At 55.8% G+C, this 15,204-nt stretch overlaps 1 protein-coding gene across 1 annotated transcript in view; it reads right to left on the reverse strand.

The window, feature by feature from the left end:
- Positions 1–350: 350 nt before the first annotated feature.
- COL23A1 (collagen type XXIII alpha 1 chain) overlaps positions 351–15,204 on the reverse strand; it is a 350,887-nt gene continuing 336,033 nt past the window's right edge. The window contains exons 17-29 of the mRNA XM_055386477.2: positions 14,990–15,043; positions 12,500–12,544; positions 11,552–11,641; positions 10,628–10,690; positions 10,212–10,268; positions 9,946–9,972; positions 8,816–8,878; positions 8,679–8,732; positions 8,367–8,393; positions 4,821–4,874; positions 4,521–4,607; positions 1,923–1,961; positions 351–1,430 (exon numbers count right to left, since the gene is read on the reverse strand). Of these exons, the coding sequence (XP_055242452.2) occupies positions 1,428–1,430; positions 1,923–1,961; positions 4,521–4,607; positions 4,821–4,874; positions 8,367–8,393; positions 8,679–8,732; positions 8,816–8,878; positions 9,946–9,972; positions 10,212–10,268; positions 10,628–10,690; positions 11,552–11,641; positions 12,500–12,544; positions 14,990–15,043 (663 nt within the window). The 3' untranslated portion in view covers positions 351–1,427. The remainder of the gene's footprint in view (positions 1,431–1,922; positions 1,962–4,520; positions 4,608–4,820; positions 4,875–8,366; positions 8,394–8,678; positions 8,733–8,815; positions 8,879–9,945; positions 9,973–10,211; positions 10,269–10,627; positions 10,691–11,551; positions 11,642–12,499; positions 12,545–14,989; positions 15,044–15,204) is intronic.

The following is a 15,204-nucleotide window of genomic DNA, read 5'->3' on the forward strand; positions in this document are numbered from 1 at the left end:
GAATGAGCCACTATGTCTGGTCAAAATCACCATTGTTTTAAGGCAACAAGTTTTGGAGAGATTTGTTATGCAGCAGTCTGGTAACCGCAATAGAGGAGCACACAGGGGCTCAGTTTGACAGGTAGTGACTTGCCAGAGGACTCAGCTGATGTGTGGCAGGACCAGGCAGTGAATCTGTGTCTTCTGAACTCCAAATCCCATCTTTGCCCTGACCCTGAACTTCCTCCTTTGGTTTCTGGGATGGCTCTTACTCAGGGAGAGTCCCCTTTTCCCTCCCCACCCAGCAGTGGCCAGGATGAAACCACAGCCAGAGGTGCCCCAGGGGTAGTCCACAAGGACAGGCACACCCAGACACGCACTTGTGGTTTATTACACACAGTGATCTCCATCTACACGGAAATGGAAGGCAAGCAACCAGGATGGAGCTGGTTGCTGGGAACACTTGCTGGAGGTGGAAAAGCCCCTCGTCAGAGCGTGGGTGGGTCTGGTGGCAGGGCCCCTGCTCAGGCCAGCTGGGAACCAGCCCTGAGCTTTGCTTTGCCTGCACAGCCCACCTAGAGAGCCATTTTTGGCCAGAGTTCTGGGTGGGAGACTTGGGGCCAGTGAGACCCAGACTCTGAGTGGGAGGCCTTCCTCCCTGGGCCAGGCCATGTCCCATCTTGTCCCTCTCTGGGTGATATGGAAACAGAGACAGGAAGTAGCAGTCAGTCCAGGCTGGGCCCCTCCATCCCCGACACTCTGCTCCCTGGAGCTGGGTCCACATCACAGCGATCACAGAGCTCAGCCACTACTCCTGGCCAGAGGACATGTGCTCTCGTGGCAGGCTGGCCTCCTGAGGCCTACTGAATGCGGTAGAGCTAGAACCTCATGGGGGATTTCCACTGACTGCTCCCCGGGCCCAGCCGCAAGTGCTGGGTGAGTCTTGTCCGGGGGCCAAGTCTTGTCCAACTGCAGAGGCAGCTGGTTGTGGTTGAGTTTGGAAGCTGGTGAGGCCAGGAGCAGCAGCAGCCGCTGTTCCACCCCGGGTCTTCTTGGATAGGGTGTGTCCCAGGGACTCCAGAGTTTTGGGGGGCAGGTTCTTACAGGGCAGTACCACAGCTGAGAGTCTCTCTGCTGATCAGGTGACTGAAGGCCCAACGTAGCATCTTTCTAGGCTTGCCCAAGCCAGGTGCTTCTACCTTCATCTCCTTCCTGGGAAAGCCCAGGCCCGAGGGTGCCCCTCAGGTACACATCTCCCTGGTCTGGCCTGTCCACTTTCCGGCAGCTTCACATGCCGGTGGCTCTGGGGCTGGGTGGGCACACTCTTGAATGTTAAAAGGCCACAGGTAGCGTATTCCATGAAAAAAGATCAATATATTACTGTTTTGTTTTTACAAAAATTAAAAATGTCCACACGGATCTGTACAGGTGTGAGCTGGGCCTGTGGGTCACTGGAAAAGGAGGAAGAGACTGAAGGTGATGAGGAGCCCGAGAAGCTCCGCCCCCATCCAGGCCACCTTGCCTGGCCTCCCCCGTCCTGCCCATTTCCTCCTATCTTCCCTCCCCCCATTCCCTCTCAGTGGGCCGGTTGGGATGATATCCCAGGGGGCACTGATGGCTTTGCCCTGCCTGGTCCAGGTGTCAGTTGAGTCCATGTGACCCACAGGATGGGTTATACACCATCACCCAGGACCACAGCCCCACGCCTCACATGCAAGATGGGAGAGTCAAAACCAGGGTCATGATGGGAAACTTGGCTATTCAGTCACTGTGCGAGAAGCCGCAGACACCCAGAGGTTTGAGTGACAGCACCCAGGCTCTGGGGCCCTCCCATTCCCCCACCCTCCCCTGCCTCCCCTTCCCCCACCCTCCCCTGCCTCCCCTTCCCCCACCCTCCCCTGCCTCCCCCAAGCCTGCCCTGGAGACTCTTCCCTGCACGGTACCTTATGCCAGCAGCCAGGCACAGGCAGCCCGTCAGGGCCCTGGAAAGGAAGAAGGTTTCAGTGATGGGGATGGGGCCTGGGGAGCTCCTCTACACCCCACATGCCCTCCCCTGGTCTGTAGGGAGGTGCAGGCCAGGGAGCGGCCATGTGAGACTGCTGGGCCCCACTGAGGCAGGGGCACAATGCCTCCTGTGTCCACCCAGGTAGTGGGGTCATGGGGAACGATGGCCTCTCACTGAGCTTGTCCTGAGTGTGTTCTCTCTGTGCTTTGTGGGGACTGCTGTGCAGTGGGCAGGAACAGGATGGCACTAGGAAGGGATGGGCATTGTGCCAGACACGCACAGGCTGGCCTGGGTCCTGCCGAGAGCCGTGTGGCTTCCTGCCTGATGTGACAGTCACTCTGGCCTGGGTCCTGCCGAGAGCCGTGTGGCTTCCTGCCTGATGTGACAGTCACTCTGGCTCCTCACCCTGGGGCTTGCGAGCTTTCAGGCCTTGGGCAGGAATGGCTCCTGGAGGGTTTTAAGGACGGCCCAGGAATTGGCATCCTGCTCCAGCCTGTGCTGGCCCTGGACAGGGCAGGCTCAGGTTGCTGGGGGTTGGGGCTGGGCCTGGGGTAGGGCTATCTAGTGGCACCTGTGGTGCCCACCCAGCAGCCAGACATAAGCAGGGGCCGGGTTTCCTCAGGCAGCCTGGAGGGTGGAGAAACTGGAGAGGAACAAAGACTGACTCATCAGGGACACCAAGGCACAAAACATGTCATTCTGTTCCAAAGCACAGGCATGAGCCTCAGACACTGGGCATCCCCTGGAATATTCCCATGTGTACATCAGGGACCAGGCTAGGCACCAAAGGGAAGGTGGGGAGGAGGGCAGAATGGAAAGGAAGGCAGAAAAGTGAGGAAGGCCGGGGCAGAGCCGAGGGCCCTGGCTGCCCTGAAGGCCCACACAGCACACGGCACACGGCACACAGCAGGCCAGACCGCCTACCGCAGGGCATGGCCCATTGCCCCTCGCAGGGCCCCGCCAGCCTGGTGCCCCTCTCCGGCCTCCGCACGTGGGATTCTCCTGTTTCAAAGGAGACAAGGGCTTACTGATTTGGAGGGGAGTCCTGGGCCAGGGCCTGGAGCTGCGGGGCTGGGCCACCCTGCCCCTGCTGTCCCCGCCCTTTCTGTGCGCTGACCACTTCGCTCTTCAAGTCCTTTTCTCATTGACTTCTCAAAACTGTCCGAGGGGAGCAGTATCCCCCACTGCAGGGATAAGGACACTGAGGAACAGAGGCCAGAGGTCTGGGAGGGCGTCTCTAACTCTGGCACCGCTGGAGGTTGAGGCCGGCCTGCACACATCCCCATGGCTGGAGTGGCCAGGTCTGAATATCTGTCCAGTTTTAGTACGAAAACCCAGCTGTTCTGTTTTTCCTGTCTTTTCTGAGCTCCACCGGAAGAGTGTGACATGTAAACCCTCCCTACTTTCTAGAAAAAGGAACTAGGCAGGGCACGGTGGCTCACACCTGTCGTCCCAGCACTCTGGGAGGCCAAGGTGGGACAATTGCTTGAGCCCAGACCAGCCTGGACAACATTGCGAGACCCCAGCTCTACAAAAATTAAAAATTAGCTGGGCATGGTGGTGCATGCCTGTAGTTCTTGGCTACTCGGGAAGCTGAGGCAGGAGGATCACTTGAGCCTGGGAGATGGAGGCTGCAGTGAGCCATGATCGCACCACTGCGCTCCAGCCTGGGCGACAGAGTGAGACTCTGTCTCCGAAAAGAAATAAAGGGAGCTGACTTTTGAACTGTGGTTGTTTCAGGCACCAGTGCCTGAAACCACTGGGGCTGGTGGGCTACCAAAGGCCACTAAGAGAGCAGGGAAAGAAGTACAGGAAGGGTGTGGGGGTAGGCAGAGGGGATGTGGGGGCAGGCAGAGGGGATGTGGGGAAGAGGGAGGTGCTGCCCCAGCCCAGAGAGACTCTTCTGGGAAGGAGGAAGGAAGGGGAGGCACAGCCAGCCAGAGAGGTCAGGGTGGTCCCACCGTCTGTGCTTGGGGAAGCTGAGTTTCAGCCCAGCTTGGCCTCAAGCCCAGTGGGAGTCAGACCCCGACTTCCACCCCAGGCAGCCAGACCAGAGCGATGGGGCTGGGCACTCACTGTCTCCGCCCCCAGCAGCAGCGTGTCTGTGCTAACTTTGGTTCCCTCTGCAGGGCCCAGCCCCCTCCCAGGGCACCGCTGATGGTGCTGATGACTCCAGGTAAAGCCCCTCTACTCCTGGTCTAGGCCCTGTCCACTTCCAGCCCAAGATGGCCCACAGTGGGTTCCTACTCAAGCCAGGCCTGTCCTGGGGGTGAAGAATGAGGGGCTGGGCCTCCATCTCTACAGAGGGGTTGGGTTCCCCGAGTCATGCCCATGGTTGGGGGTGGTTAGGACCAGAGCAAGGGGAACCATGATGATGGCAGTAGCAGCAGCAGTGGCCCTGACAGTGAGGAAGGCCAGTGCGTGACCAGTGGGGCGTCTGGGACTTGCAGCTGAGTTCTGAGGACAGGGAAGATGTTGGTCTGACCCTGGCTGGAGGCCAAAAAGACCTGGGGCAGGGCCCTCCTCCGACACCTACCACAGGACACGGCTGGTCCAGGCCTGGTGGTCCCGGCTCGCCCTTCTGGCCCTTCACTCCTTTCCGGCCGGGGACCCCTCGTTCTCCCTGTGCAGGAGGGGAGATGGTGGTATTGGCCATGGCTGCCAGGCTTAGGAACCTCCAACATCTCTCTGAGAGAAATGCGTGGGGCCAGCCTCCCACTGCCTCCGCCCCACCTGCCCGGCCCGGGTCCTCTCTACCTGCTTCACCTGAGCCTCCACTCCCACCTGCCTCCTTCCCCCTTTCCTCCTGCCCCAGCTCCCGTCCAGCTGCCCTCACCTTCTCTCCACGCTCGCTCCGATCACCTTTCTCTCCTCGGGGTCCAGGGAAACCCTGACAAAAGGATTAGAGGCTAAACCCGAAAGTGAGGCTGGAGGTTTGCCCCTCTGTTACCGGCTCATCTCTGTTCCTCTCCCATCCACACGCCCACTTTCCCCCCTGCATATTCGTGGCACACGCTGGCCTAGCCCTGGCTGTAGGTGATACACTGCTGGGTACAAGGCTGATGTAGGAAGAGCATGCATTTACGATGCCAGCTGGGCTTGCTCCAAAGTAGTCGCTGGACACCAACACTCAGGCAGAGCTGCTGGCAAGGGGCTGTCTCTCACATCACAGATGCGGCTGGCACTGGTCTAGGCTTGGCTGGGGACAGACACCCCGGAAACCATGGAAGTTATGTCACTGTCTGATGGGATGAGAAATGGTGATCTCTGTTCTGTGCCCTTGGCTCAACTTCCTGCACACCCATCTGTCCATTCATCTGTCTGTCCACCCAACCAAGGTGGCTTAACATCCACTAGGAACCGGGCTGTTGGCTGGACACTGGGGACAGAGAATTGGATTCATTATGGCCGGGCATGGTGGCTCATGCCTGTAATCCCAGCACTTTGGGAGGTCGAGGCGGGCAGATCACCTGAGGTCAGGAGTTTGAGACCCATCCTGGCCAACATGGCGAAACCCTAAAAAACACAAAAATTAGCCGAGTATGGTGATGCGCGCCTGTAATCCCAGCTACTTGGGAGACTGAGGCAGGAGAATTGCCCGAACCTGAGAGGTGGAGGTTGCAGTGAGCTGAGATCGCACCACTGCACTCTGGCCTGGGTGACAGAGCGGGACTCTGTCTCAAAAAACAAACAAAGAGGCCAGGCATGGTGGCTCCTGCCTGTAATCCTAGCACTTTGGGAAGCCAAGGCGGGCAGATTGCCTGAGCTCAGGAGTTCAAGACCAGCCTGGGCAACACAGTGAAACCCCATCTCTCCTAAAATACAAAAAATTAGCCGTCCTAGCAGCGTGCACCTGTAGTCCCAGCTACTTGGGAGGTTGAGGCAGGAGAATCGCTTGAACCCGGGAGACAGAAGTTGCAGTGAGCCGAGATCATGCCACTGCACTCCAGCCTGGGTGACAGAGTGAGACTCCATCTCCAAAAAAAGAAAAAAAGAAAAAGAAAACAATTTTAAAGAGAATTGGATTTGACATGGTCCCTTGTTCATGTGTAACGGGGCAGGCAAGAGAGTGCTGATGACAGTCAATGCTCAGTGACAGAGGTGTGAAATAGGGGTGGTGGGATTCTGGAGGGAAGGGCTGTTCTATCACAGGTGGGGGTCAAGGGGAGTTTCTCAGCACGGTCCTCATTACAGCTGGGCCTTCTGGGGTTGAGGAGGAGCCTGGCATTTGCCAGGTAGAGCAGGTGGGCATGGCTTTGAGATGCCACCCTGAGAACCAGGCCTCCTAGAAGGCAGCTGTGGCCACATTCATGGTGGCATGGAGTCTCCTTAGCTCCACCCTCAACTGGGCCCAGAGCCTGCAGCTGGTTCAGCATTGTCCTCTCCCATCCCTTCCCATTGATGGAACCCAGCCCCCCCGTCAGAAACCCAAGCTACAGCTCTTCCTTTCCCTCGTCCACAGTTGCTCTCCCAGGTAATGTTCTCTTTTTTTTTGAGACGGAGTCTCACTCTGTTGCCCAGGCTGGAGCACAGTGGCGCGATCTCAGCTCATTGCAAGCTCCGCCTCCTGGGCTCATGCCATCCTCCCGCCTCAGTGTCCTGAGTAGCTGGGACTACAGGCACCCGCCACCATGCCTGGCTAATTTTTTTTTTTTTTTGTATATTTAGTAGAGACAGGGCTTCACCGTGTTAGCCAGGATGGTCTCTATCTCTTGACCTCGTGATCCACCCGCCTCGGCTTCCCAAAGTGCTGGGATTACAGGCGTGAGCCACCGTGCCTGGCCGGTAATGTTCTCTTTTTAAAGTCTAGGGTGGGCACCAGAGTCCTTGCAGCCCTGCATCTGGGCCTATGTCCCTCAAAATAGCTACCTGATTTTCCTGAGAACAACCTCCCTTCTCATAACCCATTGATTCCACCCCAGTCCATGGTCTCACTAGTCAGGGCACTGCATTCCTATGGCTAAGTGACAGTTCAGCGTTGACCTAACTGGGACCAGGGAGAGCCCATGAAACTTCCTGTAGAACACTGGAGTTCTACGCTGGAGTCAAATTTTCTTTCTTCTTAGTTTGGGCCTGGCAGGATGCTGGTCTCAAGCTGCTGACTTTACCTCACCACCACGTGGAACTTGATTTCCACAGGGAAAGCAGACAAGACAGGGTGAAAGGCTGAGTTGTGTTGACACAGTTGAGCCCTGGATCCATGTGTTGAACCTCCAGATTTTTCAGTTATGAGTAATTTTAAGCCAGTTTAAACTATGTTTTCTATGTATGCTACCAGAAGAGACTTGACATAATCAGCCTGGGCTAATACTTCCCTTCCTCTTCTTCTCAAACTACTGCTCTAGCTAAAGCCCTATTATCTGTCACCAGGATATTGCAACAGGCTCCTCACTGCTCTCTTCACTTCCTTGCTACAATGCATCATCCATCCATCCATCCATCCCTCCACTGCCATCATCATCCATCCATCCACTCATCAATCATCCATCCATCCATCCCTCCACTGCCATCATCATCCATCCATCCACTCATCAATCATCCATCCATCCCTCCACTGCCATCATCATCCATCCATCCACTCATCATCTATCATCCATCCATCCATCCATCCATCCATCCCTCCACTGCCATCATCATCCATCCATCCACTCATCATCTATCATCCATCCATCCATCCATCCATCCCTCCACTGCCATCATCATCCATCCATCCACTCATCAATCATCCATCCATCCATCCATCCATCCATCCATCCATCCATCCTTCATCCATTATCCATCCATCCATCCATCCATAGTGGATAGACAGATGAATGGATGGATGAGTCCATTCAATCCCCCATCCATGCATCCATCATTCTTCCATTATCCATCCATCCTCCCATCCATCCATCATCCATTCATCATCCACCCACCCATCATCCACCCACCCATCATCCACTCATCCATCACCCATCCATCCGTTCACCCATCCATCCATTCACCCATCCATCCATTCATTCATCCATCCATTCATTCATCCATCCATTCACCCATCCATCCACCCATCCATCCATTTATCCATCCATCCATCAATCCTGCATTATGCATTCATCCATCCATCGATTCATCCTCCATTGTCCATCCATCCTCCATCCATCCTCCATCTACCAATGTATCCATCCATTATCCATCCATCAACAATCCATTCATCTATCCACAAAGGACCTACTCTGGGTCGTGCACTGGACTTGGCAATGGGGACACAGGGGGAACCAGTCAGTTGCAGTCCCAGCCCTGGGGAAAGGGGACACACTTGAGTAGCCAGATCAGGTTACTGCATGAGGGCAGAAGATACACACAAGAGGCACCCAATTACTCAAAGTGATGATAAGACACTTACATCTAGTCCTGGCTCCCCGGGTCTGCCCTGAGGAGAGACACAGAGTGGGTGAGAGCGGTTGGGGAGGGGTGCTGGGAGCACAGCTGCTGGGAAGTCCAGCCCTGTGGGTTGGCCACAGACATGGGGGCAAGGAGACCCACCAACCACGCAGGCATAGATGGAGGCCAGGACAGACCTGGCATCCACAGAGCCTGAACTCTGGCCCTGCAAAGTGCAGGGACCCAGTGAGGTACAGGGTTGGGGTCCCCGGGCTGAGCGCCACCACGACCAGGTGGCCACGGTTGGAGAGGGAGTTCCGAATGAGGCGGTTACCTTCTCTCCTTTGGTTCCTGGCAGCCCAATAAGGCCCGGTGGGCCAACTGGCCCCTGGATAGAAAAGGAATGAGTCAAGAGGCATGCTAGTTACAGGAATTAACACCTTTGGGACAAACAAGGCTCGTGAGACTCACAGGCAGGCCGCTGGGGCCTCTCTCACCCGACGCACCCTTCTCTCCCTTTGCTCCATCCAAGCCCTGGAGGCAAAGGAGGGAAATCAGTCAAGGGGAAGGGGTTAGACAGACAGTAGGACAGGCAAGCTTGGAGACTGCAAGGGAGCTGGGATGTGGACAGAGGAACAGATCCAGGCTCCCCCAGGCCTGGCCCCAGCTTACTCCCTGGTGAGGGTGATCAGGAGGAGCTCTGGCCATGCGCATTGCGCCTTTTCCAGAACAGGCTCCCTCAGCCCCATGGAAGGTGATTACGGTCACACCCATTCCAAAGATGAGGAAAGCAGGTGCAGACAGGGGCGGGGACAGGCCCAGCCACATAGCGGGAGGCAGCAGAGCTGCGTCCCCATCAGGCTTCTACGGCAAGCCTTGGACCCTGTCCTGATAGCAGCTGCCTCTTTGAAACATGAACTGTGGTGGCCTTAAGAGAAAGCAGAACCAGAAGCAGAGCACCTGGTGGGGCTGCAGGCTTGGGCCTGGGCTTCCACGATTCTCAGTCCCACATCTGGCCTCTGAGCTGGGGAAGCAGAGATTTGCTCACGCCAGGAGGGTGGTGTGACAAGGAGTGAGGCCAGGTGGCCTCCCCTTCTGTGTCTGCCTCCCTGGGGCAGGGCATGCGGGCAGGCCACACTCGAGGATTTAACGTAAGATCAGGGAACACGCCATCATGTAATATACACCAAGCCCAAGACTTTGTGCTTAGACTGTGGCAGCTGAGAGACAGATGTGTGTGGGGCGGGCTGGGATGGGGAGAGGTGGGGACAGTGCAAGGAACTGACAGGCACAGACAAAGGAGAAGGGGACAAGCAGTAGAAACAGTTGGTGGTGGACCTGAGGAGGAGAGAGGGACAGACTGGGGTCCCGGGCAGAGGGAGAAAGTGGGAGAGGAGAGCCTCAAGGGTGGAGAGGGGGGCATTGGCCTCGACGACATCAGGGAGGTTATGCCCTGGGGACTTGGGACGTTCAGGCGCTGGGAAGACTCAGGGATGGGCCAGGGCGGAGCGTCAGGCCCTTTGCTTTGCCCATTGGCAAGGCTTTTGGAAACTGCCCAGACGGTGAGTCTGAGGCCAGTAGAGGGGTCTATGCCCACTCACCTTGGGACCCTGGATTCCCTGGAGGCCCTGCAGGAGGAGGAAGCAGATAAGAAGGCTGGCTCCGGACCCTCTTGCAGTGGCCACTCACTGGCCCCTGGGGCCACTCACTGGCCACTCACTGGTCCTGGGCTCTGCCCTCTGCCCATGTGCCCCTCCCTGAATGAAGAAGCCCGCTTTCTCCTGGGTCATGGCTCTGGGACCTAGCCCCCACCCCGCCTCTTGGTTTCCTGGCTGCTTCAAACCAAACCAAAGCAAACCGTCCTTACCATCGGGCCTGGGGGGCCAGGAGGGCCAGGGGGCCCTGGCTCCACTATGAGCTGAGCCTAGGGAGGGTGAGAGACAGGTTAGTCACCCACCGCCTGTCACCCTCACCCACCCGCACCCGAGTTCATCGCACACTGCTGGATCGAGAGTCTCCTTCCTGCTCCCAGAGGGCAGAGCCTGGTGAGCGGGTGGCAGCTGGTCTGCGGAGCTTTTAGTGAGCCGAGGTTGTGCCACTGCACTCCAGCCTGGGAGACATGGTGAGACTGTGTTCTCAGAGGGGTCTCACTCCCCTTACTCTCCCTCCCCTACTGCCCTGGGTTTGCTCAGGCCAGGTGGCCTTTTTGTCCCAAGGCTCAGGGTCCCCACCCAGCCTGGACTGGGTGTTGGGGGAAGCCCTGACCCCCCCATACCCCCTTACCAGGCTCTCCTGTAGGCTGTCAGACGCCGACTCCCCCTTCTCCCCCTTGAGGCCGTCAGCGCCCTGCAGGACGGCGTGGCCTGTGAGTCCTTTGTGTCCAGCACCTGTATCACCACCCACGGTGCTTAGTGACCTCCCTTCCTTCCCCCGTGTGGCTCCTGAGAGCAGTCATCAGTTAGCTGTTGCAACTGAAAAGTTTTCCCTACATCCATGTACCACGCCCCGGGTGGTGAGCAGCGTGGGCTTTAGAAAGCACATGAGCAGCTGCACAAATTGTTTTCCTGGGGTGCAGGGAGCAACCAGGGGCTGTGAAGCAAAGACCCTGGGGTCAAACCCCAGTGCCCCCTCTAGCCCAGTGACCATCAGGGGTGGACACTGGATGTGTCCCAGTGGTGGCATAACAGCTGGTGGCTCTTCCAATCGGGCCACAAAAGCAACGAAAATCATGAGGACAACAGTGGGTATTTGCTGTGTGCCAGCCACCACTGTCAGCCCAGCCATGCATGCCCTTGAGGGAGGGGAATGACCACCCCCACTTTGGAGGTGAGGAAACCGAGGCCCCAGGAGGTTAGGTTGCTCGCCCAGGGTTCCAGAGTCAGCCAGGACGGAGCTGGATGCAAACTTGGGCAGTTTAGGTCAGAGCACGTGGCATAACCACCTGGCCAACGCGCTCCCATGGCCACACCTTCTGATTTTAGCTGCCATCTGAGGCAGGTGGAAGGCTTCTTCCAGACGAGGAAGTGGAGGCCGGGAGAGAGGAGGACAGCGCTGGCCCACAGCCTAGAGTGTCCCCGGCCGGCTGGGCACTGAGACCGCAGGGGCTGCCAGGGGCACGCCCTGGCCTCCCCACAGCACGGGGGGCACACAGTCACCTCAGGGCTTCCACACAGGCGGCGTAATGTGTGGCCCAACCCAGCCACATACCGGGAGGCCAGACAAGCCCATCTCGCCTGCTTCCCCTTTGAGTCCTGCTGGCCCAGGCTCTCCTGGGTCTCCTTTCTGTCCTTTGGGACCCTGAAAGGCACAAGCACAAGGGATGAGTGGGGCTCAGGAGGTCCCCTCCCTTCTCCCCCCAGCAGGTCCCCTGAGCTTAGTTCATGCTAGGGCCCCACTTTCTCTTTGTGAGTCCCCACCTCCAGCCACAGTGGCTGGGAGCCTTAGCCGAATGCAGTGGGGGTGGGGGTGGGGCACGCCACTCCTGGCTCATTGCAGCCGGGTGTAGGCACCGCAGGGCAGGTGCCGGGGCAGACGGGTGGATCATGTGAGCCTGGAGCTGCCCCTCTGGGGGCACTCATGGGGCCAGTTCTGTGCTCACATCTCAGAAGCTAGTGGTGGGACTCCCCACCCCCACAAACTCTTCCAGCCACCGAATCCCTCCATTCAACCAACTACATCATGTCCAGGATGACACACACACTGCGGACCCAGTGGGAAAGACTCACCCTCAAATAGCAAGTGACCCCACGAATATGCTTACGTCTGTATAGGATATCTCACACACACACACACACACACACTCTCTCTCTCTCTCTCTCTCTCATTGGGGCAATACCTACAATGCTCTTAGCCTTTGTGGCTTTTCACCACATGCCAGGCACTGCACTAAGTGTTCTCCATACACAGAGTTACTCAGCCCTGCCTGAGAGCGGGCAACTTGCCCAGGGCCTGAGGGCAGACCAGGGTTTGCACACAGGCAGCCTGGTGCCAGAATCCATGATTTTTGCTTTTCTCACACATGGTCTTTCTCTAACTCTGTGCACACATGCACACGTGCACGGGCGCACACACACACACACGCACGCGCGCACACACACATACACACAGCCCAATACCAGGCACTGGCATCACCAAGGAAATGAAAGGCCCAGAGACCTTCTCTCCATCGATTCCTGGGGCACCGGGCAATCCAAGCTCGCCCTGGAAGGGAAGAGATGGCAAGAGGGGTTATGCCTTCCTTTCCTAAAGAGGTGTCAGCAGCCAGAGGGCCAGGACACACTGTGCAGCCGGCCCAGGGTGGGTCTTTGCAGTTGGACCTCTAGCTGTGCCAGGACCCACCGCCTCCTCTGTTTCCTCAGCCCATCACGAGCAGATGTAGCCCGTGGCTATCACCTGTAAGTTGTTATGTCACAGATTCGGACGCTGAGGCTTGGAGGGTTAAGTGACTTGCTTCAGGCCACAGAGCCCAGGAACAACGATGCCGGGACCAGATCTGCCTGACTTCAAAGTTGTTGGCTCTTTCTCTTGAGATAAATGGGCAGGATGCAAACGAATGGTGCTGTCACAGGGTGTGCATAGCTGTCCACCTGCCGGACTGGTGTGCTGTCACAGGGGCTGGGTTTTCAGTTCTTTATTTTTAGCTGGTGGATATTTATAAAACACTACCCCCAACAGCAGCTAAATATACATTTAATTTGTGTGCATATAAAACATTCAACAAGAAAGAACACTTTGACTCTAAAACAAGTTTTAATACATTAAAAAGATCAATATTGTATTAAAAAGAATATGTTTTGGCTGGGCATGGTGGTTCACACCTGTAATCCCAGCACTCTGGGAGGCTGAGGTGGGTGGATCACCTGAGGTCAGGAGTTTGAGACAGCCTGGCTAACATGGTGAAACCCCCTCTCTACTAAAAATATAAAAATTAGCTGGGCTTGGTGGCACAGGCCTGTAATACCAGCTACTTGGGAGGCAGAGGCAGGAGAATTGCTTGAACCCAGGAGACAGAGGTTGCAGTGAGCTGAGATGGTGCCACTGCACTCCAGCCTGGGCAAAAGAGCAAGACTCCGTCTCAAAAAAAAAAAAAAAAAAAAAAAAAGAGTATGTTCTCAATCGCAAGATAATTTTTTTTTTTTTTTTTGAGACAGAATCTCGCTATGTCTCCCAGGCTAGAGTGCAGTGGCACAACCTCGACTCACTACAAGCTCCGCCTGCTGGTTTCAAACAATTCTTCTGCCTCAGCCTCCCAAGTAGCTGGGATTACAAGTGCGCACAACCACGCCCAGTTGATTTTTGTATTTTTAGTAGAGACAGCGTTTCACCATATTGGCCAGGCTGGTCTTGAACTCCTGACCTTGTGATCCACCCGCCTCCACCTCCCAAAGTGCTGAGATTACAGGCGTGAGCCACCATGCCCGGCCGCAAGATAATTAAATAAGAAATTAATAAAATATCTGGTCAGCTGGATACATTAAATATGAAAAAAACGAAAACAAAAAAGCAAGATACCTGGAAAAAAATCTCCAAGTATTTCTAAATCCCCAAGTATTCTCTAAATAATCCATGAATAAATCAAAAGAGAGCTTAGAAATTATGTTGAACTGAATAAAAATAAAATTCAACATATCGAGGTTTGTAGGATGCAGCTAAAGCAGACATGCTTATAGGAAAATTTATAGCTTTAAAAAAAGTTTTAGATTCAGCGGGTACACGGGCAGGGTTGTCACATGGGATTGCACGATGCTGAGGTTTGGGCTTCTAATGATTTTGTCACCCAAGGGGTGAACATAGCACCTGATAGGTAGTTTTTCAACCCTTGTCCTCATGCAGCTATAAGACAAATGCTTGGGGGACCACATAGCTGCTCCTCCCTTTCGGAATCTCCAGTATTTATTATTCCCATCTTTGTGTCTGTGTGTACCCAATGTTTAGCTTCCACTTTTAAGTGAGAACATGCAGTATGTGGTTTTCTTTTCTTTTCTTTCTTTCTCTCTCTCTCTTTCCTTTTCTTTTTTTTTTTTTTTTTTTTTGAGACAGAGTTTTGCTCTTGTTGCCCAGGCTGGAGTGCAGTGGCGCAATCTTGGCTCATTGCGACCTCTGCCTCCCGGGTTCAAGTGATTCTCCTGCCTCAGCCTCTCAAGTAGCTGGGATTACAGGCATGTGCCACCACGCCCGGCTAATTTTTTGTATTTTTAGTAGAGACAGAGTTTCACCATGTTGGCCAGGCTGGTCTCAAACTCCTGACCTCAGGTGATCCACCTGCCTCGGCCTCCCAAAGTGCTGGGATTTACAGGTGTGAGCCACCACGCCCGGCCCATTTTCGTTTCTGTATTAATTCACTTAGGATAATGGCCTCTGGCTGCATCCATGTAGCTGTAAAGGACATGATTTCATTCCTTTTTATAGCTGCATGAATTTTCAGTTTAAATGTATGAATGAGGCTTCCCAGGGAAATCTCCCAGAGTAGATCGAGCCCAGGAAGAAGGCACCCAGCCTGGGAGCCCAGGCCCTTTCTCTGAGCTCCCGGAAGCCAGGCCAGGACACCCGGAGGGAAGTGGAACAGGGTCACAGAGCAGACAGGAAGAGGGAGGTGGGCCCTGGAGACAAATGCTTGGGGGACCACATAGCTGCATCTGCACTGACCTTGGCTCCAGGGATCCCTGGTGGCCCTGGGGGCCCCTGTGGTCCGGGAGGCCCCTGTGTGTGAGAGTGAAGCCGGTCAGTGTCATGGGTTAGGCAGGGCCTCCCTTCGCTACCCATCCAGCTCCCCACCTGGAACCAAGTCCCCGTCCAGCTGAGCTAAGCAGGGGCAGGGTCCTTGGGGACTGCTTCTTCCCCAGTCAGGTCAGGCCACACTG

This window comes from Gorilla gorilla, chromosome 4 (assembly GCF_029281585.2).
Source record: "Gorilla gorilla gorilla isolate KB3781 chromosome 4, NHGRI_mGorGor1-v2.1_pri, whole genome shotgun sequence".
In the NCBI taxonomy this organism is placed as follows: Eukaryota; Metazoa; Chordata; class Mammalia; order Primates; family Hominidae; genus Gorilla; species Gorilla gorilla.